The sequence below is a fragment of the Eleutherodactylus coqui genome, chromosome 13 (genome assembly GCF_035609145.1).
Source record: "Eleutherodactylus coqui strain aEleCoq1 chromosome 13, aEleCoq1.hap1, whole genome shotgun sequence".
In the NCBI taxonomy this organism is placed as follows: domain Eukaryota; kingdom Metazoa; phylum Chordata; class Amphibia; order Anura; family Eleutherodactylidae; genus Eleutherodactylus; species Eleutherodactylus coqui.
The window spans coordinates 42,730,638-42,757,017 of record NC_089849.1 but is presented as its reverse complement, the minus strand read 5'-3'; the positions used below and the strand labels follow the sequence as shown (position 1 = coordinate 42,757,017).

General features: G+C 45.2%; 1 protein-coding gene across 3 annotated transcripts; it reads right to left on the bottom strand.

Moving 5' to 3' along the window:
* Positions 1–3,958: 3,958 nt before the first annotated feature.
* ARL5C (ADP ribosylation factor like GTPase 5C) lies at positions 3,959–11,865 on the bottom strand. Of its 3 annotated transcripts, none has more exons than XM_066585835.1 (6): positions 11,704–11,865; positions 9,421–9,481; positions 8,549–8,696; positions 7,584–7,667; positions 7,036–7,187; positions 3,959–4,896 (listed from the first exon to the last, which is right to left on the bottom strand). In XM_066585835.1, the coding sequence occupies exons 1-6, from the start codon at positions 11,747–11,749 to the stop codon at positions 4,719–4,721; spliced, it is 669 nt and encodes a 222-aa protein (XP_066441932.1). In that variant the 5' UTR covers positions 11,750–11,865; the 3' UTR covers positions 3,959–4,718. The 3 variants fall into 3 exon arrangements, with proteins under 3 accessions (XP_066441932.1, XP_066441933.1, XP_066441934.1); XM_066585836.1 differs by lacking the exon at positions 11,704–11,865 and adding an exon at positions 10,854–11,270; XM_066585837.1 differs by lacking the exon at positions 11,704–11,865 and adding an exon at positions 9,697–9,840.
* Between the last annotated feature and the right edge of the window lie 14,515 nt (positions 11,866–26,380).

Genomic DNA, 26,380 nt, shown 5'->3' with positions numbered 1-26,380 from the left:
GGATCCAGCACCACAAAATATTAAAATTCAAGTTTAAGTCATAAATTTAAAGAAATGGCAGCTCAGAAAACTGCTGGTACCATCCAACATGTTTTCAGCGTGGCGCTATTAGTCATGACAACATACACAATGAGAAAAGTGAATTAAATACACACAGAACCAATGAGGTCACAGTAACAGATCACATGACATTACACCAGTGGAAAACTTTGCAGGCCAAGAGCCTTTTCACACAGGCATATGCATTCTTACGTTCACTTGCCGGCGTCGTAAAATGCGTGAATGGGCACACAAAGCTAACCTTCGTGCGCCTGTTCAGACAGCACATGCCCGGCACATAAATGCCCACAGCCAGCAAATCGGAGGGGGATTGGTAACTAGCTCCGCCCCCAGTCCCAGCCTTCCCATTGCAAACAGTCAGCAAGGGGAGTAGGGAAGGGGGAGGGAGTTTAAAGCCCAGCGCTATATTGGCCAGTCTGTGCATTTGCACCGCGGGAATATACCCGTATGAGGTATATCGGCTGGCCATGAAAACAGCGGCCCATATACGCTCATGTGAATAAGCCCTAATACATAGAAAAATTCACAATATTATGTATATATAATATACACATTATATAAATGTTAACAAAAGCTAATATAAATAAACATATTAATTAATTGTTATAATTAAAGCCTCCAGGATACCTGGTTTCCAACTGTATGATCTAATAGGCATTACATCATGGGGGTCTTAATTATTTCAATGCCAAAGAAGCTAAGTGAGGTAATACTTCTATAACACATCTCGAAAGTGCTTGGCAGCGCACAAGACATTTCTATTGGGGCTTATTCACACAAGCGTATATCGACCGCTGTTTTCACGGCCGGCCAATATACACCACCATCTGATGCATTGGATTCCAATGCATCAGATCACACAGGCGTATTTCTGCCGTGTAAAAGTGCCCAGCCAGGCAGGAAGGATAATCTTGGAACCATCTTTCCCGGCCGTAATACGGCTGCTGCCATAGACTTCTATGGGAGCCAATGACAGCTGCCGGAGAAGGGGGGGGCCCTTTGCTGGCTGTTTGCAATGAGAGGGGTGGGATGGGGGCGGAGATAGTTGCTAATCTCCCATTGCTGGCTGCTGACAAGGGGCGGAGGGGGGCGGGAGCTTAGCACACTAGCTCCCGCCCATCTCCTCCCCTTGCAGAGCTAAACTATCTGCCCCTGCCCGATGGCATTGTGGGCTCTGCCTATATGTGCCAGGCCAGGGCTGTCTGAACGGGCGCACAAATGTTTGATTTGTGCTCCCATTCACACATTTTTTAGGTTCGCCTGCTGTGTGAAAGAGCAATGTATGTAATATGCTCAGCGATTCCACGTTTTAATTTGACTCATGCAGCCTATGTATAACAGACTGCAAGTAGAACACCTAATAACATGTATCACGTATTCTGAGTCGCAGTTTATATAATCATTTAACCCCTTAATGACATGGCCTATTTTGGTGTTGAGGACCAAGCGATTTTTTTGGTATTTTTCCATCTCCATTTTTCAAAAGCCATAACTTTATTTTTCCGTGGACGCGGCCGTATAAGGGCTTGTTTTTTGCGTGGCGATCTGTAGTTTTTATCGGTGCCACTTTTGGGTACATAGACAATATCGCAAAATTTTTTTTTATGATCAATTCTGCCATAGATTTTTTTCTTTTTTTTACAGCGTTAATCATGCAGCATAAATGACACTAAATTTTTTCTGCGGGTTGGTACGGTAACAACGATACCAAAATTGTTATTTTTTTTTAGGTTTTTACACTTTTTTGCAATAAAACCCCCTTTTTTTGGAAATCTTTTTTTTTTCTCTATAGCTGCATTCAAAGTCCTGTAACTTTTTTATTTTTCTATGTACGGAGCTCTTTAAGGGCTTATTTTTTGTAAGACGAGCTGTAGTTTTTATTGGTACTATTTTGGGGAATGTATGGCTTTTTTGATCACTTATTGCATTTTTTGTGAGGCAAAATGCTAAAAATTAGCATTTTGCCTCTGTTTTAGCAGTTTTTTTACGCTTTTTGTCGTACAAAATAAAAAGAGTGTTCAACTTTTTGTACACGTCGTTACGGGCGCGTCAATACCCAATATGTGGGGTTTTCATTTTTTTCCCCTTTTTTATGCTAATATTAGAGAAAGCATAAAAAAGGGTTTTGTTTTTTTTTTACACTATTCGAGTCCCTCTGAGGGACTTGCAGCACTTTGCCTATGATCGCTGTCATAAGGCATGGCAGAGCTACTGCTCTGCCATGCCTTATCGCTTGTACAGCGATTATAGGCACAGGCAATACAGGACGCCAGTGTCTGGCGTCCTGTTGCCATGGTGAGAGGCCGGGCTCTCGCGATGACATCGCGATAGTCGGCCGGAGACACAGAGGGAGCGCGATCCCTCTGTGAACTCTTTCCCTGCCGCGATCTACTTAGATCGCGGCAGGGAAGGGGTTAACAGCGTGCGCGCGGGGGGGGGGGGGGGGGGGGGTGTGCATCTCCGATGCCCCCCCGCTGTTGCAGCGGGATATCGCGGGATCATATGTGATCTCGCGCTATCCCCAGGACGTACCGGTACGTCCTGTTGCGGGAAGTACCAGGCTCCCAAGACGTACCGGTACGTCCTGGAGCGGGAAGGGGTTAAAGGCCTCATTCACACGAGCGTGATTCTAGCGCATTATACGTGCGTGAAAAGATTGCTTCTAAAAGAACCAATGGCTTCCTATAGAAGCGGTCACGTGAAGGATTTTTAGACACGCAAAATACTCGCACCTTCAAAAGATAGGACATGCGTGGCTGCAATGCTCACATCTAAGGTCTGTGCTGTGTGAGAAGCTAGGACCTGACCTATCTGTAGTGCGCGGCTCAGGAGTCTCCATAGACTCCTATGGGAACAGGAGTCTAGGGAAACCTCTGCACAGAAAAATAAGATTACAAGCCATTAGGAGGATTTCTGCCAACCGAAGGAATTCACAGCCGCTTACAGCAGGACATGAAAACGTGCACATGTTAAATGTCTTGCTGTAAACTCCTTTTAGTCCCTGCAGGGATGAGTGGAAGCCCCGAGGGTTCCCTTGACCCTTTCCAATCCACTGTGATGTCTAAAGACATGATTTAAGGCTGTACAGCTCAGATGTTGGAAGACGTCCGTCGGGGTTCTCTTACTGTATATTGCCAGCCTCTCTGCTGTCGGAGCCTACCCAACGTGTAACCTCATGCAGTACTGGATTTAACCAGCATATAGCGCCATTGTCTAACAGCAGAAAAAAAATAAATAAGCCCCGTAGAAAACCAGGATACAAATTGGATTGGAAAGGGTAAATCCCTTTATTTAAGAGGAGCAACTTTTCTCTTGGACTGATGGTTTAAAGTGGCTTAATAGCCGATTCCCTATGGGTCGGGTGAAATTGCTTTTACATGCAAGTGCAATTTAACTGCTATGCAATTCTTTACTAATGAACATGAGATTAATGCTAGCTAGAAGGAAAGCAAAAAACACACACACGTGTAGTGAGGAGTTTTACTCACAACACCTCACACTCGCAGGCCCAAAATCACAAGTTTAAGAGTGCAATAGCGGTCAGTTTCTCTTCAACTGATATCACACTTGTGCGAGTGAAAGCACCTCTAGTTTGAGGTTGCATCAAAACTGTATGTACGCAAGTGGAACGAATCCCACTCTGTTTCACAATAGATCACATGCTCCGCATGATCATTAAACATTGCAAGACTGTACTTGAAGTCCTCAACTCAGATCTTTGCGGAAGCTTCTAACCAGCTCTGTATGACCCAAGGTTACCCTGTTACAAAATGTACAGTCACAGTAAAACAAAGGATAATGCCCTTATAGAAAGCATAGACTTCCTCTGCCTCTAGCCATGCAGAACTAACCCTGGACCCCCCCCCCCCCTCCCAGAGTAAAAAAGACACAGATGGTATAAGAATAGAACATTGTTTAATACTCCCCAACTGAAGCCCCATGTACAGACAATGCCAGCACACTGCACAATCAGGCACAGAAAGGGTTAATACTATACAAAATAATCCCTCCATCATACCAGGGTTCATAGCACCAATGAAATGTCTTCATTATAAAAAGTAACATCTTTCCTTCAGTTGAGTTAATGCAAAGATAGAAAGAGGTTGTCACAATGTAAAAAATAAATATTCTTTCACGTGGGGGAAATATATACAGTGGCGGAAAGTGGAATTTTAACCCATTTCCTATCTAAGGGGCCTGTGCTGCTTGATGGTGCATTAAAGACCTCAGTCAAAGAAAGGTACAGATTAAAAAACAAAAAAAAACTAAAAGGGTTACTATAGAAAAAAAAAAGTTAAGAAAAACCACATGGCGCAGCTGTGGACACTCATATGAACCAGATGTAGATTCTTGCTCCTCTAAAGCAAACAAGGGTTGTTCCCTAGCAGAAAATGCTATGTAAGCAGAACTGTATAGGAGAGAGCTGAGGTAGTCATACTGGAGTTACAAAAATATACACATGGCTCTACCAAAATGTGCACTCAAAATACACAGGATCCCAAGAGGGAGCAACAAGAAGTCACATGCATAGACTGCATGACTGGCTGCATCAATCGGCTTCTTCTCTGTTCCTTCCACATTGTACCATGAAATGAAATCTTCCAGTTTTTGCAGATTCTGAGTAACTTGATGCAGCTTTTTACTGGATTTGGCCCAAGTCATCCAAAGCCCACGTTATATCCACAGCGGCTTCTCTTCGCACGTAAAATAAGCAAAAAACGTCCATATAAAAAAAAGCCAGTTTGTACAAAAATAATACGAAAAAAAGTGTCCAAAAGTGTCCAACGTTTGTAAAATAAATAGAAAGACTTCAACCAGTCTAATCCAGCCGGCAGCCTGCGAAAGGAAAGGCAAACAACATCAATCATGGACATTAGAAGGACATAAACTCCAGCAAGACTTACAGCCCTTTCAGAGTTCTGCAATAGTAAGAAATTATAGTTTTATCAGGCAGAAGTTAAAATGGGTACATAGTGTTTCCAGCAGACAAGAAACTTTCCACTTCTGCTAAGTGAAAAAAAGCCATCATGCATTGAACTAGATGCTAGTAACCTGCCTGTAAGGGTGCCTTCACACTTGGCGTATTCACTGCTGGCTTTTTGCAGCGGAAATCCCACAGGACATACACTAGAAAGCCGCATCTAAATTGCGCCGATTTGGCTGCAGTTTGTGTATTGGGTTGAAGTGTGCAGCATAACTAGGCATGCTGTAGACTTGGACTCTAGTGTTTGTTCAAATACACTGGAAGATTCAGTTTAGACGTTTTGCTCCATGTGAAGATTTTAGAAGTCTCAACATGGTTTGTATTGCAAATGCAGCAAAATCCACTAGAGATTCTGCAGCATTTACACCATGTGTGAAGCTGGCCTAATCGCCCTTTACGCGGGCTGAGGATCTCATAGTTCTGGTTTGCCTGACGGATCTGATGACATCATCAGACAGCCCATTTAGACTGCACAAGGTCTGAGAATCATGTAGTCCTCGGGCACGTCACATGCCTATGAACGATGAGTGTTTAAACGCCTTGATAAGTACCCAAGCCGTCGCTGGTTTTATGCCGGCTAAAACTGAACGGGCAAGAGCCTCATGATTCTCGCTCATCGTTACGTCATTTGGCTGCGTTTAAACTAACCGATAATTGTTCTGTCTAGATAGGGCTTAATGGCGCTGTCAGACATACCAGAATATTCTGTAGTGTGAAAGTACCCCAAGGCTAATTTTACCAGGGCAAGAGAGCGATATCAGGCCTGAAACTCAGCTTGATATTGCGCTTGCCAACATGCGATGTTCCTGCAGATGCGAGGCGGTTGTGTTAAAGCTGCCACTCATCACGTCAGAGAAGTAGCAATCCTCCGCCATAGCTTTTAACCACAGCAAGTGAGGAGTTTCATCATTGTCAATGGAAAACCTCGTATTGCACTCTTGTGCGCCTTGCATGCCATGTCGGCCCCATTGAAAATAGGTGATGCAAGGAGTTTCCGAGGGAACGCCCAAAGATAGAACATGCCACAATTTTTTCCCTGCGTTGGGGAGGGAGGTGGAGGGATGGGATCGTACATATGAGTGATCCCCTTCAGAAGGCTGGGTTTCATATTCGTGCGTACCACAATGCACAGATCTCACACAATTTTCTCGCCCCCCCCCCCCCCCCCACCACCCGATTCTCAGCCTGTTGCAATGAACGTCGGTCAACAAGGCATGTTGATCGGCACTTGTTTACTGCGTTTTATGCATGGAAGATGAACTATTAATATGATCATTTGTCCCCATACAACCATCATTGGTCAGCGGCACATCTCCCAGAGGCATGCAGCCTACCGTCCAGCATGTCATGACACACACACACACACACACACACACACACACACACACACACACACACACACACAGAAGGTGTGATGTAGCCACATTACAGAACACATTGGTGCAACTGAACCCCATACACCTCTAATAAACTTATTCTGATGTGTCCATAACATACACCCCTAGATAGGTCCTTAAGGGTTCCAACGCGCTTGCATTTTTTTCCATCCATGTGTGTTGAAACGTTTAAAAAAACAACACACTAATTTAATGTCATATTGTTGTATGCGGGCCAGACAACATACAGACAGGTGTCCAATATGTCGCCCCCGATCCTCTCATGTGCAACTTGCACATACGCCAAGTGTGCCAGTAGCTGAAGGTGCTTTTCTATTGCTTAGTTACAGACAAGCCTGTGCGGTCTATTAAAATTCATTCCCCAAGTACTCATCATCAGGCATGGACAGTAGATTTTTTTTTGCCCCCTCTTTAACCTTTTACATCAGTCCTTGTTCCTCATGTCAGTCTGCCAAACATCTGCTAGTTCAGCAGTTCCAAAAGTAGGTATGTAAATAGCACTGTGCCCTCAGATGGCTGGCGAACAACATATCACATGCTACCTGTGGTGTTACTATAGGCAAGGCTAGAATTGGCCATTAAAAACAAACTTACCCTTCTCCAGTGAGTGCGCAGCAAGCCTGTATGTGCCACGCTCGGTCTCTTATGGCGCTAAGGGCCAATATTGTAGAGATCTCTGAGGCCGACATGGAGTCCTTTACATCCTGCTTGTTTGCAAAGATTAACACAGCCGCGTTCTGCAGGTCCTGTGGGGAAGGACATTTGTTTAGAAGCACTGAAAGAGCTGAACGGGAATCCCAGCATTTCCCATTGTAATTATTTATCATGGAGTCCTGCAGACTTTGGAAGCAATAGTTCCTTTTGGTGAGCCATTTCGATAGGGCACACTTGTATATTCTTGGGCTCCGATTAGCAAAACAGTCCACGAAAAGCAATCAAGACATTGGTAGGACTCGCTAGGAATTAACTACAATGAGAGTTTGGTCTTATTTGGGCTGTAGCTTCATTTTTAACCTGGCACTGAAAGGGTGAGGGGGTAGGGGACTCTCCGTGGAGCCCCTCTTCAATGAGTCACTACCTACTTATCCAGCAACCCAAAATATGTAGCCTAGAACCCATAAGAAAGCCAGAGTATGACTCACCTCATGTGCCAACATCTTGTACAGTTCATCCCGTGTCTCTGGTAAACGTTCTCGATCAGTGCTGTCGATCACCAATATGACAAACTGAAAAGGAGACGGAATAAAACATGAAAACCTGCAGAGTAGACGGAGTAATGCATGAAATACTGTACATCATTCCTCCAGGAAGGCTTAAAGAGAAGTGCCATCCTTGGAGCCATGTTATCCTCAAAATTCCTCCTTTTAAGGGGACCACCAGGGAGAACTGTAGCAGCCTTTCCTGCTGTCACTTTAATGGCTCATGTTCATGACCACGTTTTCACCACGTTGTACGGACACGTGATACGCATGGAATGGAGTCAATGGACTTTCGTTGATCCATGCACATTGGCGTGTATACATTGCTTATCGATACGCAAGAGAACTAAATCACAGCATGCTCTGTTTCTCTGTGTACATATGCAGTGCAAGTCATATACATTATGGGCCTTGTGTGGCGCAGAGTATTAAGGCAGCAGAAGGCAGTTCTAAGCTCTCGCTCACAGCCTCAAGGTTGTGGGTTCAGGTAGCCGGCTCAAGGTTGATTCAGCCCATCATCCTTCCGAGGTCGGTAAAATGAGTACCCATCTTGGTGGTGGTGGTGGCTGGCTAATAAACAAGTTACTTGAGTTTTTTGGGATTACAATATTGACAGTCTAACCTTAGGATAGGCAACTAATATATTGTTTAGATTGAAGGCACCCTGTTGTCACTTCACCTTCATTATTCACCAGGCTCAGCTCTGTAATTTTAGTAGTGGGCTGCGCCTGATCGAGTGAAGGGGATGAGGTGCTCGTTGAAGAGTTGGACCCCGGCCAGTCTGATGTTGACTACCCATCCTAAGACTAGGCCATACATTTTTATAGTTCCATAAAACCAGTTCCTTACTGAAAGCCAGATGTTCAACCACAAACATGTTTATTCCAGTTGTGTACCTGAGCCCTTACCTCAGTATTGGAGTAGTAACTGTTCCATGTTGCTCGAAGGGTCTCCTGTCCCCCAATGTCCCACATCAGGAAGTGTGTGTTCCTCAGGACAATCTCTTCTACATTGCTGCCAATAGTGGGCGCTGTATGAACCACTTCATTCATGAGACTGGAAGACAGAAAGAGTTGTTTGGATATAAAATTTATGTGACGTTTGAGATGAGAGGCGGAAGCAGCAGAGTTCTGAAATCAATGATTGCTGAAGCTTCCCATTATACTTATGGCACCTACATCGGGGGTCGGACGCAGAAGTGTAATGGGAGGCAGCGCTGGCAATTTTTTCCAGGGCGCGAATACCTCTATGACGCCTTTACCTACAACCCAGATGATGTTCGGCCCCACAGCACTGACAGTAGGCTGGACGATCACCAAGCATCTAGGTCATTAGAATTTGCCCAAAATACCCCATTAATTGCAATGAGAGTCACTATTGATCTCAATCTGCTTTTTCACACACTGCCAAGTACCAAAACCCAAGGCCACTCTCACACAAGGTGCTTTTTACCATGACTAGCGTGGCGTTCCGAACGCCACGGTACAACGCCGCCACCAATTACAATCAGGCCTCGCAGACCAGTGCTCAAACGTGGTGTTTCTAATTACACGATTTTCAGGCGCTGCCTGCTCTATATTTGCCTTTAATGCAAATCACTAATCACTGTGATGGGGATGCATTAAACGCTGTAACAAGCGTTTGAAAACACCCCACGAAATCATGGTAAAATGCTGCGGTTTCTGAATGCATGTGTGAGAGCAGCCTAACTAGAGAAGAGTTTGTCACTTCTCTCTATTATGCCTAGACCATCTGCTGCGGGTGGGGTGTGAATACTCACAATTGGTACAGGATGGTGGTCTTCCCAGCATTGTCCAGTCCAACAATGATGACCTTGTGCTCTGTGGAATAGAGATAAGGAGCCATTATAGTCTATAGAGTGCAGACTCATCATGGTATAAGCAGGAGCGTGGGACTGTATCATTTGGGTGTATGTAACTCAAGCACTAGCTGGGAACTTTGTTCTAACTTGCTGGTACAACACTGGTCATACAGGCTTCAGATCACATCACACAACACAGGAAGAGTGCAATACACATGCAGCAGGCTAAATCACCATAAGTTATTATGTATATGCAGAAGATCTCTATGGAAGGCTGACAACACTACTTCCTCCCTTCCTTTGAGACAGATGTGGAGAGAATGGAATGTGAGCTATGTCTGAACTAAGAAAACATCCAGAGCCGAGAGAGAACTTAGAGAAGAAAGCACAACTCTTCCAATAGCTGCCCCTCCCATTCTTCCATGGTAGAAAAACACAAGGCCATTCACACCCAGCTGTACATAGATAATAGCCTCAAGCCAGAGGCCTCAACACACACCGAAGGGGGGAGAGAAAGTAAAGAAGCCAGCAAGTAAGAGGGAGCAGGAGGTGGAGGGGTGATGAACAACACTAGGAGGGTCGAGAAGACAATACTCTAGCTCTCATCAGGACACTGGAAAAGTAGTGTAGCTGCCATAATAGTCTAAAGGGGACAAGATTATTACATAGATCCTTTTTGCTGGCACAAGCTAATGAACACTTGTCTTCACAGCACATCTGTGCAAACTCAGACATAAAGAGGTTGTCCAGGCTTAGTGAAACATGGCTGCTTTCTTCCAAACAGTGCAACCCTTGTCCATGGTGTTGTGTGTGAATGGGGGCTGAGCTGCAAAACTAGACCATGGACAAGGGTGGCGCTGTGTTTTGAAGAAAGCAGCCATGTTTTTCTAACCCTGGAAAACTATAGCTGCCTAAAAACCAGATCCAATGAGCGTAAGCTCACATGGTCACAGCCACACAGTATTGGAAGAGGGGGCAGAGTTCTGTTTCGCCTGTCATAAAATACTACTTGTCAAAATTATCCCTCCTCACAACCAGTTTTGTCACCACTGATGCATCATTTCAATTATTATCAGTTAGATAAGGCTTTCTTCAGGCAGATCCATTCCAAAATCATAGACAAGATAGTGCGGCACACTGCACTGTTGCATCTTGTAAGATGCTGGCGGACAGGGTGGAAGCAGAATAGACCCCATTACAGTCAATAGGATCCATCCAGTCCCATCAGAGTAAATCAGTTTCCTACTTCCAAGACGGAACAGGAAAACAGAAATCCAAACAGGTTATAAGGCCTTTAGACACTCATATTGGTCATCCTTGAAAAACACAGGTTTCTGGTCTAAGAAGACAGAACCACGGGCTATTAGCGGGTTAAACAGTCAAATACATACGTTTGACTACGTTTAGCAAGACATAGGCTTCCGTGCGTTTTGGTGTGTGGAATTGACAAGTGTAGGACTACTGCACGATTCTGTCCCACAAAAAAGGGAGAAGTGTATGGTAACGCATTTTTGTGAACAAACGTCTTTAAAAAGTTTGCTGTGAAAACACGTCTTTCATATCGAACAGCTCAAAACGTACGCCACGCTTACAGTTTAAAAACAGTGGTTGCTTCAAATAGCCCTTTTTTAAATTTCTTTCATGTACGTTTCGTGTTAGTGCCAGTGTGGACAAGTCCTGACAGAGCATTAATATAACTGAATGCTACAAAAAGAGTCACATGCATACTAAAAAGGTGTTACAATCAGCAGAGCCTCTGAAGTCTGGCTTCCAGATATAAAAAAAAAGCACAGCGCGCTGCCCTATTCCATCCAGGAAGTTATTGTGCAGCATAGCAGAAACCGAAAAAAAACCCATTATAGTCAATAGGGTCCATTTGATCCCATCATAGCCCAGATCTACTCAGCCAAGAGGGCTCACATTTTCCTGCTCCCAGAGCCCAGGAAAGTACAACAAACCATGACCAATAAAGAATTACATTCAACGAGAATTCTAATGATCTTGTGGGGATATCAAAAACTGCAACAATCATGGATAGCAACAAGTCCCTGCTCCAAACAATAGGTCCATAGTCCTCAGTACTATCCACAGGGCTGAGCTATTAGCCACAGCTATCCGCACTCCGTGTACAAACTCGTCAATCCCAATGATCAGGATAATCCAGGCTTTCTAGCAGTGCAGCTACAATCCCGTCCAGCCGGCCTGGAGCTCCAGAACACGGAGCTCTCGTCTTGTACGCACCTTTATTGCCGAAGATGCTCATGAGTTTAGTGAAGAGCTGCCCCATTGTTCTACTACAAAGGATGATCCGGACGAGCGATCGATAAGGGGCGCCGCCTGCGCCGTGTTAGCGCGATCCGATCCTCGCAGCTGACGACCGCTTGAATAGAGCGATCAGCTCTTCGGGGCATTTAAACTGCGCTGACGTCAGCGAAAGCCACGCCCACCGGAGCATTCCGGGGGAGTCCCCGTGACGTCGGTGACTGGGTAATGAGAGAGGAGGCGGGGTCGCGCTGAGTGTATCAGGGCGGGGCTGATGACGAGTGATGAGTGACTTCCTCTCGTTTACAGTTTCCGTTTAAGGACTATTTGTTCTAGAAGTCGCATGCGGCCGGCGTGCACCTACCGTGCATCACCTACCTGACCGTTACATAACCATTCTGCCTGGAAGACTTACTGTAACTTAATACCCGCAACATTGGGGGAGATTTAGGAAAGTGTCTAAAAAAAAAGTGCCTTAGTTGTCCATAGCAACCAATCACAGAGCAGCTTTTATTCCCCATAGTGCTCTTGAAAAATGAAAGCTGCTCGGTGATTGGTTGCTACCTGCAACTTAGACAAAAAAAAAATTACCAACGTTTAGGGTTGTGTCCTTACTCCACAGGCATTATAGTATACGTATGCTTAGAAATGGGGTAACAAGGGTAATGTGCAGTACAGATTTTTTTCTTTAAATGTTTCCTTTTCTCGTGCTGTCGCCAGGCGATAATACGGGTACCTAACTGCAATGTCAATTGCGGATGGGCAGCGGGTCAAGTAGGGACACTAGTATGTAATGTAAGAATATATCACGGAATCCAAGCATCCTACGTGGAACTTGATGAACTCCCAGCATCCTTGGGCTTTTAAACCACATGAATGCCTGTTAGTTCATTTTAGACTATTCACAATAAAGATGTATTTCCTCTGTAAGGCTGGTTTCACACGGGCGAATCACGGCCCCATATCGCACTTTCCATCATGTAAAAACAGCCTCACATCAGTACCCTGTGGAAATGAAGGGATTCCCCCGCCGTGGCTGTCACAGCCGTGACAGAGGATCATGGAGTTCTCCCATTGCTTTCCATGGGGGCGGCGCTGCTCCTGCCCTTAACCCCATGGAAAACAATGGGCAATATTCGTAAAAAGATAGAACATGCTGCGTTTTTTTCCACGCAACATCACGTGAGTGAAAACATCGCAAACGAGAATGAAACTATTGAAAAGCACTGGTTTCATAATTCTGTGTTTTCACTCACTCTCGCATCACATGAAAATCGTGTGTTTTTCTCGTCAATGTGAAACCGGCCTTAGGGTAGACATAATTATGCGCATTCGTTGCCTTGTAGGCAGGTTTGGTATAGGATTTTCGTGCCACGTGCGGACTCCAGAGGGGGACACCGCTGCCAAAATCTGCATGTTAGACTTGTGGAATTTTCAGCAGGACAGCAAATTCCGCTCTATTCTGCAGAACAATTCCGTCTTTTGTGAAAAGCCCCTTAGGGCGTATGTCCACGGGTGAGTGCCATATCAGTCTGAGTTTATTGCACTCTTGAACCTGTGATTTTTCCTGCAAGTGTGATGCGTTTTGCTAGAAAAATGCATCACCTTGATGCGCATGTGGAAAATCGTAAGTTGCAAGTTGCAAGTGCAATGTAATTTTTGGGGCTCCCATTGGGAATAATAGGGAATTCTGGAACAGGATCGTCCAAAAATTGGATGTGCTTGAATTTTTCTATCTTGGACCAAGGAAAAAAATTGTTTACGTAAATAAACAGATTCAAAATAATGCGTGATTTTCACGTGCGAGTTCCATATCGCTAGCAGACAGTTTGAAACTCAACCATGTAAATATGGCTTTACACTAAGCACTTATTTTTCAGATAGTCGCTCAGAAAAGTCGCAAAAGCGTACAAATGTCCATTATGTGTAAACTCTTTGGCCCCATTTACACGAAGCGATGATCACTCAAAGATCACTCAAACGACAGTTTGAGTGACAGCTTTGAGTGATCATTTTGCATAAACTATTAAGTAGCTACTGAGCTACTTAATAGCCTATTAGTGTGCAAATGAAGCCTTAGCTGAAAGCTGGTAATAGCCGGAGGGCTCTTATCTGCTCTCAGCTCCTTTGTTCTCCAAAAAGAAACAATGCTATCAGCACTACTCGCGGAGAACTACTGATAAGACCGCACTACGATTTTTAGGTTGGCCTGAATTTAATAATCAGCTGACAGTGCACGAAAAGTGCACGATGGCCGCGCGTTTAGATGCAATGATGATCACTCAAACAATTGCTTTTCAGCGATTTTTGAGCGATCATCGCTCCGTGTAAATGGGCCTTTACACATAGCAATGATTGGTCATTAGTTGTTCCATGAATGAGATATCATTCATAGAGGAGATCTTCCTGCTAATTCAGTTGCAAGTCACTTACATACAAACAACTGTGACTTTACACCTTGCGACTTTTGATCAGCTAGTGACTATTTTTTAGGTGAGCTGAAACAAAATAACTCGTAAGCGAATTTTTGCTTGTCACCCAGTTGGTGGTCACATTTATATGGAATGACTGTCATTTTGATTTACTCTTTGGAGTGATTATTTGGACGATGGCCGTCCAATGTAATGCCTCCCTTAGGCCGCCTGCAGACGGCCGGGCCGGATCCTGCTGCGAGAATTCTCACAGCGGGACCTGACCCGAGCGTCTCCAGAGAGCAGCGTGACACTCACCTGCTCCCGCGGCCCCGGCTCTTTCATGTGCCGGCTGCCGGGAAGCCGGCGCATGCGCAGAGCAGATCCGGCAGCCGGTGAGTGACGTTTCTGTGCGGGGCTCTGCTTCCAGGGGCAGAAATCCCGCCACAGAATTTCCGCCCGTCTGCAGGCGGCCTTACTTGGAGGAAGGGGTGGTGAGATCAACCAACGACCCCTTCCAGGGTTACTCTTCAGCAGCTGAGAAGATATAGAAACGCAGCTCATAGTTTCTCAAGTGGCACCAAAAACTCCATTATAGGTCCAGCATTGGCTCCAATCAATAGTATTTATTAACAAAGACAAAGAGTTTGAGTTTTGGAGGTTTACAGAGCACACCCTTTATCAAGCACAACTAAAGAAGACAGCAATCACGTTACAAGTGTATACATATATATACATACATACACGCACAGACAAGTATGCACACGCATACCATATTATCATCTCATGACAGCGCTCACATGTGCACTCCATATTCAGAATTTAAAAGGCATTCACTTTGCCACCTATAAATGTAATGACATGCGCAGGGAAATACAGGTCATCGTTTCACACTACATGGGAAACCATTGGGTAACACTGACATGGTCCTGGACAAACAAGTCTTCACTGACTACCTGACGCAAAATTAGGCATCAGTAGTTTAAGGGCCTGCGACTAAACGACAAACAGTAATTAATTCGCTGATCTTTAATGTTCTGTTTATGTAGGCATAAAAATCAAATGACGATCTGCTTGTGTAAACAGGCAGTAGTTCATCTATGATTCACTGCCTGTTTACTCCTAATCGAAGCAAGCGATCAGAAGAGATCTCCGGCATGCTCCACTTCCATTTACTGAACAATTACTGCTTCTGTGTGAAAGCACAGGAACGATAATCGTTTGGATGATTGTCAGGTGCTCATAAGACCCCAAGACCCTTCATGTTGCTCTGACTCGCCAGCACTGGTCATGTAGGTTGCACTGGCCAATCAAAGCAGTGGGTAGTGTCTTAGAGTAATGATGTATACTAATGCACAGTGTATATTAGGTAGCCAGAGAAGCTGTATGGCCAACTTTTTTTCTCCAGGATCAGTGGGTCATTTTAACTGCAACAACCAGTGCCAGGCAGCTACCGCAAAAGCAAATAGGATCATAGGGTGCATTATAAGAGGTCTAGGCGCACATAAGGATGACATTATTCTTCCTCCTTACAAGTCCCTGGTTAGACCATACATGCAATATTGGGGACAGTTTTGGGCATCAGTACTCAGGAAGGACATATCAGAGCTTGAGCAGATTCAAAGACGGTGTCATATCTCCTTCATCCGTGAACTACAGAAATGCAAACAGTACTCCTGGACAGGCATAAACCAATGACTAACAAATGCCCAAGACACTAATCTTGCATACCAGCACACAGAAGCAGATGGAATAGATACATTACAAGGTATTAGTTTGTATTTTTGCCAAGATACTTAAGCCCATGAGCTCGCTGACAAAGGTCCTTATTGTCTTGTGAGTCACCCTACTCTCTCAAGACAACTTCCACATGAAACCTGCCTGCATGCAGGGCGATCGTCCCAATAGGGACGGCCCCACACTGAAACCTAGCCCTGGTTGTTGTTTCCCCTATAGCCTTGGTTGTTGTTCCCCCTGAGGACGCCGCAAGGCGAAACATGTCGAGGTGGCTATAGATTAGATTTTAATAGGGTTTTGGTGATGCTGATTTATTAATCTCTACATAGGCTTTTGGAAGTTGGCCATCCAGACCTATGTTTTAGTGTGTTTATGCACAATTACACCCATGATACTAACTGATGACTACTGGTCACAGTTCATTTGCTATCACCATTTGCCCCTTTGTTTTAAATATTATTTGATGTTCTCTTTGTCTTTTTGAATAATAAAGTGTTTAGATTATATTTTAGGGGATGCTACCCATGGATATTTTTTGCCTTTGGCAATTAGTATTGTGTACTCTCACAAGACAACTTCCACACTGGAACCTACAGACCTAACTTACCCAGGATGGAAAACGATCAGAAGCGGGACGGGACACAGTTCACACCAACACACTAGGAATTGCATGCAACACAGAACTGGACTGTTCATACCTCATGTCTGGCCATCTGCGCAGACCCACAGAACACATCACTGTTCACACACACACATGTCCAGCCACCTGCACAGACACACACAACACATCATGCATGAAAGCAAAACGCCTAAGGTGTAGGAAAACCATCATCCTCTAGCCAGAGGGGCTGGTATATATGTGCAGCAGACCGGTGGGGATTGGCTGGCTGGAGAACTCCACACTCAGCCAGCTCAATTATCTCACACATGTGAAGGTGTGCTCCTAGAAAACCATAGAACAACAGGTCCCAGCAGCACAATCTAACAGACATGCAACTAAAGCAATAAATGGAATGGGCGGACTACAATATTTAGAGAGGTTATCAAAATTGGGTTTATTTAGAAAAAAAGACAGCTGAGGAGTGACCTAGTAGCTATGGTGGGGAAACAGCTCGGTAGCGTGCGGGTTTCGCGATATTCAGGGACGGAACACCAGCGGATGCAGTCCAAAAGCAGGGTGACCTGTGTTTATTTTTCTAACAGTAAAACAAAAGTCCAGCCTTAGCTTCAGGCAAACAAAATTATCGTCCAACATACGGCTATCAGACTGTCCCGGCCTGATCAGGTCGCACTTAGCCGGTGCAGAGCACAGCAGGGCTTCTATCTCCAAGCCGGACACACAGGCTGCCAGGGTCCAGCAGCCATCTTAGCTCCCTCTGTGTCCGTGCACCTGCTATAAAGCTGCGATAAAAACAATCATGACCATCTGAAGCATTGGTTTCCAATCTGTTCAATCAGATGAGCGGTTTTCAGCCGCGTAAAATTGTTGCTGCAGGAATATTCAGACATTGGCGACCGAAAACTGCGATCGACTTTATACACTGTCGGAAAAGATAGGTCTTGCCCTAGCTTTTGCCGATGGTCCATGTGAAAAAAACTCATGCCATGTCCTATTCCTGTCCATTTAATGCATGTGAATGTTCTGTGTTCATGTATATCAGGCAGCATACAGGCTGGTGCCTGTGTGCTGCACCATGTGAGTTGGGTCCAAGTCTCTCAAGTCCAACACGCACTTTTGATTAGTGCGCACATAGCGAAAGGGCCCTTTTACACGGAATGATTAATAATAAAATATTTGTATAGCGTCAACTTATTGCGCAGCGGAATCTGAACGATAATTGTCCACTGTAAATGCCTGCATGATCTGCAAGACGAACGATAATCCATTCGCTTTTTGTTCAACGTTCAGATCGTACAGGCATAAAGATCAAATGATGATTGGCCTGTGTGAACAGGCAGTCTTACATCTATTAATGACTGCTTGTTTACTGTGAATGGTGGCCCGAATGATCTGCAGCCCACTGCACCTTCATAATTGCTTGTGTGCAAAAGCGCAGGAACGATTATCACTGGGATGACTGTCGGGCTTATCTGCACCTGACAATCATCCTGTATTGTGTCCCATTCCTCTGTTATACCTGCTAGAAAATGATTAATAAATTGTCCTTGTAAGGGCGAGCACCCACTGGCGTTTGCGTTTTCCGCGGGAAAAAAACGCAGCGTTTTCGCCGCGTTTCCCGCGTTTTTTCCGCCCGCTTTCCGCTGCGTTTTTCGCGGCGTTTTCGCGGCGTTTTCGCGGCTTTTCCATTAATTTCCATGGAGAAAAATAAGGACACATATGCAACTGACAGCTCCTATGTTAAAAACGCAAACGCAAAGCAAAAAAAACGCCAGTGGACAGGAACACATGTTATCTCTATGCCTGTGCAGGAAAAACGCAAAACGCAAAACGCAAAACGCAGGTAAAAAAACGCCAGTGGGTGCTCGCCCTAAGGCTGGATTCACACCGGCGTATATCGGCCGGGTTTTCACGCCCGGCCAATATACGCTGCCCCTCTGATGCATTGGTTTAAAATGCATCAGTGCACATGGACGTATTTCTGCATCATAAAAGCGCCCGGCCGGCCAAGATAGTGCATTTCAGCCAGGCGCTTTTATGCTGGCGGGGGTTGCATAGACTCCTATGGGAGCCTATGACAGCTGCCAGAGAAGGGAGGTGGGAGGGAGTTTAGCAGCATGACTGCTAAACTCCCTCCCCCTTTTCCCGCTCCTCTCCGTCCCTTGCCAGCTTAGCTCTGCCCCATCCCGCCCCCTCCCATTGCCGTCTGCGACAAGGGGCGGAGAGGGGGCAGGAGCTTAGCACACTAGCTCTCACCCCGTTCCCCCTCCTCCCCTTGCAGAGAGCCAGCAAAGGGGAGGCAAGGGGGAGGACAGTTTAGCAGAGCTAAACTCCCCCCCCCCCCGCCCAAAAGCATTGCGGGCTCAGCATTTATGTGCTAGGATTAGGCCGTCTGAACGGGCGTACAAACATTATCCTTGTGTGCCCGTTCACGCGTTTTTACGGCGCCGGCGGATGCACATAAATACGCCTACAACCGTGTGAATAAGCCCTAAGACTGTACAGGGACACGCTGCATAGACAAAGAGAATGATAACGCCAAGTTGTCAATTTATTCATATATTTCCAGGCAAAAAAACCCCAAATGAACGGCACAAGATGAAGTTATAAGAAAAGATGCTCCAGAATTGGGACCTCATGAGGAGCACACTGTAAGTATTTCCTATAATAGGCAGCAGGTGACAGGTCCTCTTACGTTAAGTAATAGTTTCCCTAAACATGACGGCAGTTACACTATACACATATAAATAGTAATTGTTGCACAATTAGGAAAACTTCAGTGTGAAGCCGGACTTCCTGAACAGAGAGGGAAACTGAAAAGACATCAGTGTAGGAAATTCCCTGTGATTGTTCCCAGAAAGAGAGACCAAGTAATCTTGTAGATAGGATACCTTTAATGGCTAACAAAAATACATGATGTTACAGCGAGCTTTCCAACCTCTCAGGGTCCTTCCTCAGGCATAATGAAATCACTTCAGGAGAAGCTCTGTCTTACATCATTTGTATCCATGATCATTTAGTTGGGCAGCTATCTATATGGGAAAGAACGGAGAGGTTGATTTGCTGTGGTTCAGAATTTCTGCCCCCATGACTTCACGGATGTCCAGTTGTGGGTACCTTAATAAACAATTGCATAAGTACATAGCGCCTTCTTTTCCTTTATGGCTTACTATATAGCACCTAGATAATGCAATAATAAAGTGTACAAAAGGAACCCCCTTCAGGCAGTTGTCTAAATAACAATGCTCAATCTTTAAACTGGGTTTGTATGGAGTGTAGCCACAGCTAAATACCAGCTCTTACAAGTAGGGTTCCAAGCAGAAAATCGCACCGTGTAACATTCATATGCCCTAATAGGGTGTGTGAACTGGGATAGTGTTCTTAGGACATCCCATTTAGGCCGTCTGTCCACGGGCGATGCGGTATCCCACGGTGAAGCTCCGCCGCGGGAGCTGCCGCCCGGGAGCAGGAGCCGCCGACGAATCTCCACCGGTCAGCCCTATCTAATAGATAGGCTGACCGCGGAGAATCACCATGATTCTCCGCTGGTGGACAGGTGCCAGTGCTTTCCATAGCAATGGGAAGCGTCGGCTGGCGTGAATAAACTGCTGTGGACAGGGGGCCTTAGAGTGACCATACACATAAGATGAACATTAGCCAAACTTACTGACTTCAGCGGGCTCTTATGACTATCTTATATGTATGGAGATGTCTCTCGATGACAGATGTGTGACTCTTGATTACTTTGTCATGGGTTATAAAAAGGAAACAAAAGATTGTATACAACATATGTAATGCAGAGAAGATAGATCTCAGGAAAGGTCATCAATGGGTGATTGGCAGGGATCCGCTGCTCAGAATCACCGTCAATCAGCTGATTCCCAGGCCCGCTGTCAGTACCGACAGCACAGCAGTAGGCAGATTGTGCTGTGCATAGCAGTGGTCTGAGTTGGTATTGCATGCACAGCTCCCATTGAATCCAATGCAATACCCACCCAGGATGCTGCACTACAGGCAGCACAATTTGCTTCCTGCACAGTCCATAGTGATAGTGGACCTGGGAGTCAGCTGATCGGTGAAGATCCTGAGCGGCACATCTCCGCCAATCATCTATTGATGACCTATGCTGATGTTTTTTTCATCAATAGAAAAAAAATGAAAAGTTCTGGACAACTCATTTAGATCTCACAAGGTTATGTAGAGACTCTGGAAAATCACTGACTTCCCCTCCATGTTTTAGCTTGCTTACCAGGAATGTCCTTGAGTGCTGGGAAGAACCGAAACTTCCACTCTTGCATTAAGCACAAGTGGGTTGCCAACTCTGTCAGCTGCTCATGTGCTGGTTAAACGGGTTATGTGGTTACAAACCACTGCAGAGGATGACTTTGCTGCCTGCACGTGTGAACAGCCAGCTGTGTTCTCTGAACCCAGGAACATTCAGGCAAGGAGATCTAGTGCTGCTTTATGTAACCACCAGAGATGTCATGCAGCTGAATAACAATCAGACTATTTACAAGTGCAAGTGACTAAATAAGAAAAAGGAAGTAGATGCCAACTGTATCAGTCATTCGTCAGGTGAAATGTAACAGCAAACAGTCGCTTTAGCAGAATGATGACCTACCTTCAGCATCTGGAAAGAAGACGACTGGGTTAAAAATTTTCATCTGATGGTCACTAGTAGTTAACCCCTTAATGACACGGCCTATTTTGGCGTTGAGGACCAAGCGATTTTTGGTATTTTTCCATCTCCATTTTTCAAAAGCCATAACTTTTTTATTTTTCCGTCGACGCGGCCGTATAAGGGCTTGTTTTTTGCGTGGCGAGCTGTAGTTTTTATCGGTGCAATTTTTGGGTACATAGACAATATCGTAAAACTTTTATTATTTTTTTATGATAACAGGGAGAGAAAACGCATCAATTCTGACAGATTTTTTTAAATTTTTTTTTACAGCGTTAATCTTGCAGCATACATGACACACTAAATTTTTTCTGCTGGTCGGTACGGTTACAATGATACCAAAATTGTAATATTTTTTTTAGGTTTTTACACTTTTTTGCAATAAAACCCCTTTTTTTTGGAAATCTTTTTTTTTTCTCTATAGCTACATTCAAAGTCCTGTAACTTTTTTATTTTTCTATGTACGGAGCTCTATAAGGGCGTATTTTTTGCGAGGCGAGCTGTAGTTTTTATTGGTACCATTTTGGGGAATGTACGGCCTTTTTGATCACTTTTATTGCATTTTTTGTGAGGCAAAATGTCAAAAATTAGCATTTTGCCTCTGTTTTTTAGCGGTTTTTTTTACGCTTTTTGTTGTACAAAATAAAAAGAGTGTTCAACTTTTTGTACACGTTGTTACGGACGCATTAATACCCAATATGTGGGGTTTTAATTTTTTTTACCTTTTTTTATGCTAATATTAGAAAAAGCATAAAAAAGGGGTTTTTTAACATTTTTCTTTTTTTTACATTTTTCTTTTCTTTTTTTTACACTATTTGAGTCCCTCTGAGGGATGTGCAGCACTATGCCTATGATCGCTGTTATAAGGCATGGCAGAGCTACTGCTCTGCCATGCCTTATCGCTTATACATCGATCCTAGGCATAGGCAATACAGGACGCCAGTGTCTGGCATCCTATTGCCATGGTGACAGGCCGGGCTCTCGCGATAACATCGCGAGAGCCGGCCGGAGACACAGAGGGAACGCAATCCCTCTGTGAACTCTTTCCCTGCCGCGATCTACTTAGATCGCAGCAGGGAAGGGGTTAACAGCGGGGGGCGCATCTCCGATGCCCCCCCGCTGTTGCAGCGGGACACCGGCTGTGACTGACAGCCGTCTCCCGCTGCGGGATAGCGCAAGATCAGTCATGATCTCGCGCTATCCCGATGACGTACCGGTACGTCATTTTGCGCGAAGTACCAGGCTCCCAGGACGTACCGGTACGTCATGGAGCGGGAAGGGGTTAAAGGAGTATTGTAGTTGAAAAAAGTTGTCCCCTACCCACTAAATAAGGGAAAACTATCTGATTAGTGGAGATTCAACTGCTGGGACCCCCACCAGTCATGAGAATGCTGGTGCAGTTGGTCCCCAAATGAATAAGGGTGCGTTCACACGAGCGTAGGCGTATTTACGTTCGCACGAGCACAGCGTATAATCGCCGGAAAGAACGTTTTTCGGCGATCATGACCAGAGCTAGAAAGCGTATTTTCGTTTGTTCCTACTTTTCAAATGGTCTTTTCGGCCATCGAATATTCGCCGGCACGTATTTCGGTCGCGTATGTCCGTTTTTCCGCAGGTTGCTGTTTTTACGCGCCGTAAAATCGCCCATGTGAACGAATACATTCGAAACCAATGCCTCAGATGGTCACGTATATACGTTTGGTCGCAAAAACGCGCCGTTTATGCGCTCCTGTGAACGCACCCTTAGGGCGCGGTCACACGAGTGCATAAACAGCGCGTTTGTGCGCCCAATCGTATAAACGTGACCATCTGAGGCATTGGTTTCCAATGTATTCATTCGCACGGGCGATTTTACGGCGCGTAAAAACGGCAACCCGAAAAAACCGGAACATATGCGACCAAAATACGCGCCAACGCATATTCGATGGCCGAAAAGATAGTTTGCAAAGTAGGAACAAACGATAATACGCTTTCTAGCTCTGGTCATGATCGCCGAAAAACGTTCTTTCCGGCGATTAAACGCTGCGCACGTGCGAACGTAAATACGCCTACGCTCGTGTGACCACGCCCTTAGGTGGATGTGGTAAGTACATGTCCTTGCATTGAATGACCACTTTATTAGAGACCCCCATCTAGAAGTGTTTTCGCTCTACTTTGGCCTTCAGAATTGCAGCAATTTGTCCTGGTGTCCCTCCCCAGATATCAGAGGACCCAGGGTGTGCAAAGAAAACATTCCCAACATCATTACTCCACCTTCTCCAGCCGGAGCTACTGACATCTGACAGGGAGGGTTCATTAATTCATGCTGCTTGCACCAAAGTCTGACGCTCCCATCAGCATTGTGAAATCTGAACTCACCTGACCAGATGATATTGTTTCACTTGTCAGTAACCCAGCTTTTGCGCTCTTTTTCCCACTGGAGTTTTGCCATTCTGTTTCTCTTAGACAGCAGTAGTGCTGGAACTGGTCGTCGGCTGTTATATCCCATCCGTGCTTAGGAGCGACAAGTTGTGCATTTGGACATGTTAGTTGGAGCACCAGCGTTGTGTTCAGCTGCAATTTACTTGATTGTGCAGCACCTGTTCAACAGAATAATTCTTGACATCCTCCTCTGACTCCTTTCGTCGTTGAGTTATGTCCAAAGGTCTACTTTCATTGGATGACTTTTCCTTGATCAAACAATTCTATGTAAAATCTAGACACTGTTGCAAGAGAAAACCCCACAAGGTTGGCAGTTTTTGAATTACTGGCCTGATTATGCACTGTATAGAAAATGTTAGGGCCGCTTCACACGACTGTGTTTGCATACATATTTGTGCGCGCAATATGCAAAGAATAGAAGCCATAGGGTTCATTCTCATCACTTTATATTGTTTGCGTGAAAAAAAGGAGCATGCTCTATTTTTGTGCACATTTGCACATCAAAAGCCTATAGAAGTCTATAGGAGGTACGCACTCAATGCATGTGCAAATGGTCAATACGTTACGCAAAGCCACGGGGTAAAAGAACACATCTTGTCCTCATTAGGCTAAAAAGGGGTGTGTCCTGTGTGCGAACAGGCCATATGTGCACAAAAGGTTCAGTACTCTGTGCCCATATGGGTGCAAATCTACTTCGTCCAACCTTGTTCACGACGCAAATATGTCGCAGTGGGGCAAGCATTTGTGTGCATACGGTTGTGTGAAGCCGCTCTTAGGGCTCCCACACACTTGCGCTTTTCTAACGCTGCGATATCGCTGTGTTTTTTAAACGCGATTGTCAATGGGACTTTCTAATGTTAAAAAGGCATCACAGGTTGGTGCTTTGCGATTTTTGTGCGATGTGTTTTTAAAAGAGATGAGCGAGCATACTCGCTAAGGACAATTACTCGATCGAGCATTGTCCTGAGCGAGTACCTGCCCACTCGGAAGAAAAGGTGCGGCTGCTGGCGCAGGTGAGAGGTGAGTTGTGGCAGTGAGCAGGGGGGAGAGAGGGAGAGAGACCTCCCCTCTGTTCCTCCCCGCTCTCCCCCGTCGCTCCCCGCCCGCTTCCGGCAGCCAAATCTTTGCTCCCGAGCGGGCAGGTACTCGCTAAGGGCAATGCTCGATCGAGTAATTGCCATTAGCGAGTATGCTCGCTCATCTCTAGTTTGTAACATTAGAAATCCCCATTGACAATCTTGTTAAAAAGAAGCGGAGCCCTCGAGCTGTAATTACACAGGCCATACAAATGTGCAGGTTCTCTGCGATTGTGAGATGCACATAGCACGCTCTAATAACCCATTATTTCCAATGGGTTTATTTACACAGACGTTTTTCTCTCTCGCACTGATAGTATGAGGCACAAAAACTGAAGCAGATCCTATTTTCATGCGATAATAGTACTTGCAACGTGCAGTGACTTACACAACATGCGGACGGGGGTCTCCGTGCTGCGCGATGCGAGTTGCTCCGGGTATCTAGAGTGCAAGTCGCTATTGGTCATGTAAATATGGACTGAACAGATAAATGTCCTGATGTTTCTCTAGTAGAAGCAGGTATGAGGTACATGAACTGGAGTCTGTACACAGTACACGGGCGGGAGACTTATTTGGCCGTTGTTCCAATCGGGGCTCTAATCGTAAGAGTAAACTCAACCCTCGTTATACGTGACGTCTGCACTTCTGCGTCGTTGTTGTTTGTGCGCCCTTGCCAGCATATGTGTCCTTCATGTAAGTGTTTTCTTCATAGTCAGTGCTGTTAACAGAACATTTCCACCAGATTACGCAAAGAGGCAGTTCTAGGAAGTAAAAGCACACCGTCCCCCCTCCTCTTTTGTAGCCTCTTTGTCTCATTTCGGTGATGGTTATGTTCTCTGCTGTACTACTGTAAGGAAACTCGTACAATGGCACATTTCCTTTCCTTCACAGACTAGTTTCCAGAAGCCTTGCTTTTCTCATTCCAGAAAATAAATAAGTCATAAGATACAGTATTAGGGCGCCCACCCACTGGCGTTTTTTTTCCCTGCGAAATTCGCAGTATTTTTTTCTCTGCAGGGGTCTATGGGACTTGTAATGTTAAACTCGCGATCGCGCAAAATCGCAATTTACCGCGAAATCGCGATTTTGCGCGATTGCGATTTTAACATTACAAGTCCCATAGACCCCTGCAGAGAAAAAAATGCTGCGAATTTCGCAGGGAAAAAATTCGCCAGTGGGTGGGCGCCCTTAAACTGATGCGAATCTTGAACGATAGGGGTGCGGGCCCTGTTCGCAAGAGCTTACAGACTATAATGAAGTACACATATATACATAAAGCTGTGTGAGTCGATGGGCAATAACCCGGAAACAGCTGTATGTACATGGAGTCTGGCTTTGCTTTTGATTCCCAGTCATTGTAACAAGACTTGTATAAAAAGTCCCACTTTGACTCGAAGGAATGCTGCCTTTCAATAGGTGGCACTGTGGAGGATTTATTCCATCTCCCTTATTTTCAGTCGATCACCAGGCATGTTTGGGAATAAGTGGTGCAAAGGGGTGTATGGGAGATGCAGTGAGAAGAAGGGACTCAGGTTTTCAAGTGGCAGGTAGATGGAAAAGGGTTTACATTAGGGAATGTGATAGGCTTCCCTAAAAAGATGTGTTTTTAGGGCTCGCTTAACCCCTTCATGACATGGCCTATTTTGAGCTTAAGGACGCAACAATTTTTGGCGGATTTTCTTCTCCGTTTATCAAAAGTCATAACTTTTTTATT

Excerpts from the sequence above, each read along its gene's own strand:
- ARL5C (XM_066585835.1), bottom strand. The coding sequence starts at position 11,749 with ATGGGGCAGCTCTTCACTAAACTCATGAGCATCTTCGGCAATAAAG. Across the intron at positions 8,697-9,420 it reads ACCACCATCCTGTACCAATT|TCTCATGAATGAAGTGGTTC; the intron begins GTGAGTATTCAC and ends TCTGTCTTCCAG. Across the intron at positions 7,668-8,548 it reads GTTACTACTCCAATACTGAG|TTTGTCATATTGGTGATCGA; the intron begins GTAAGGGCTCAG and ends TCTCCTTTTCAG.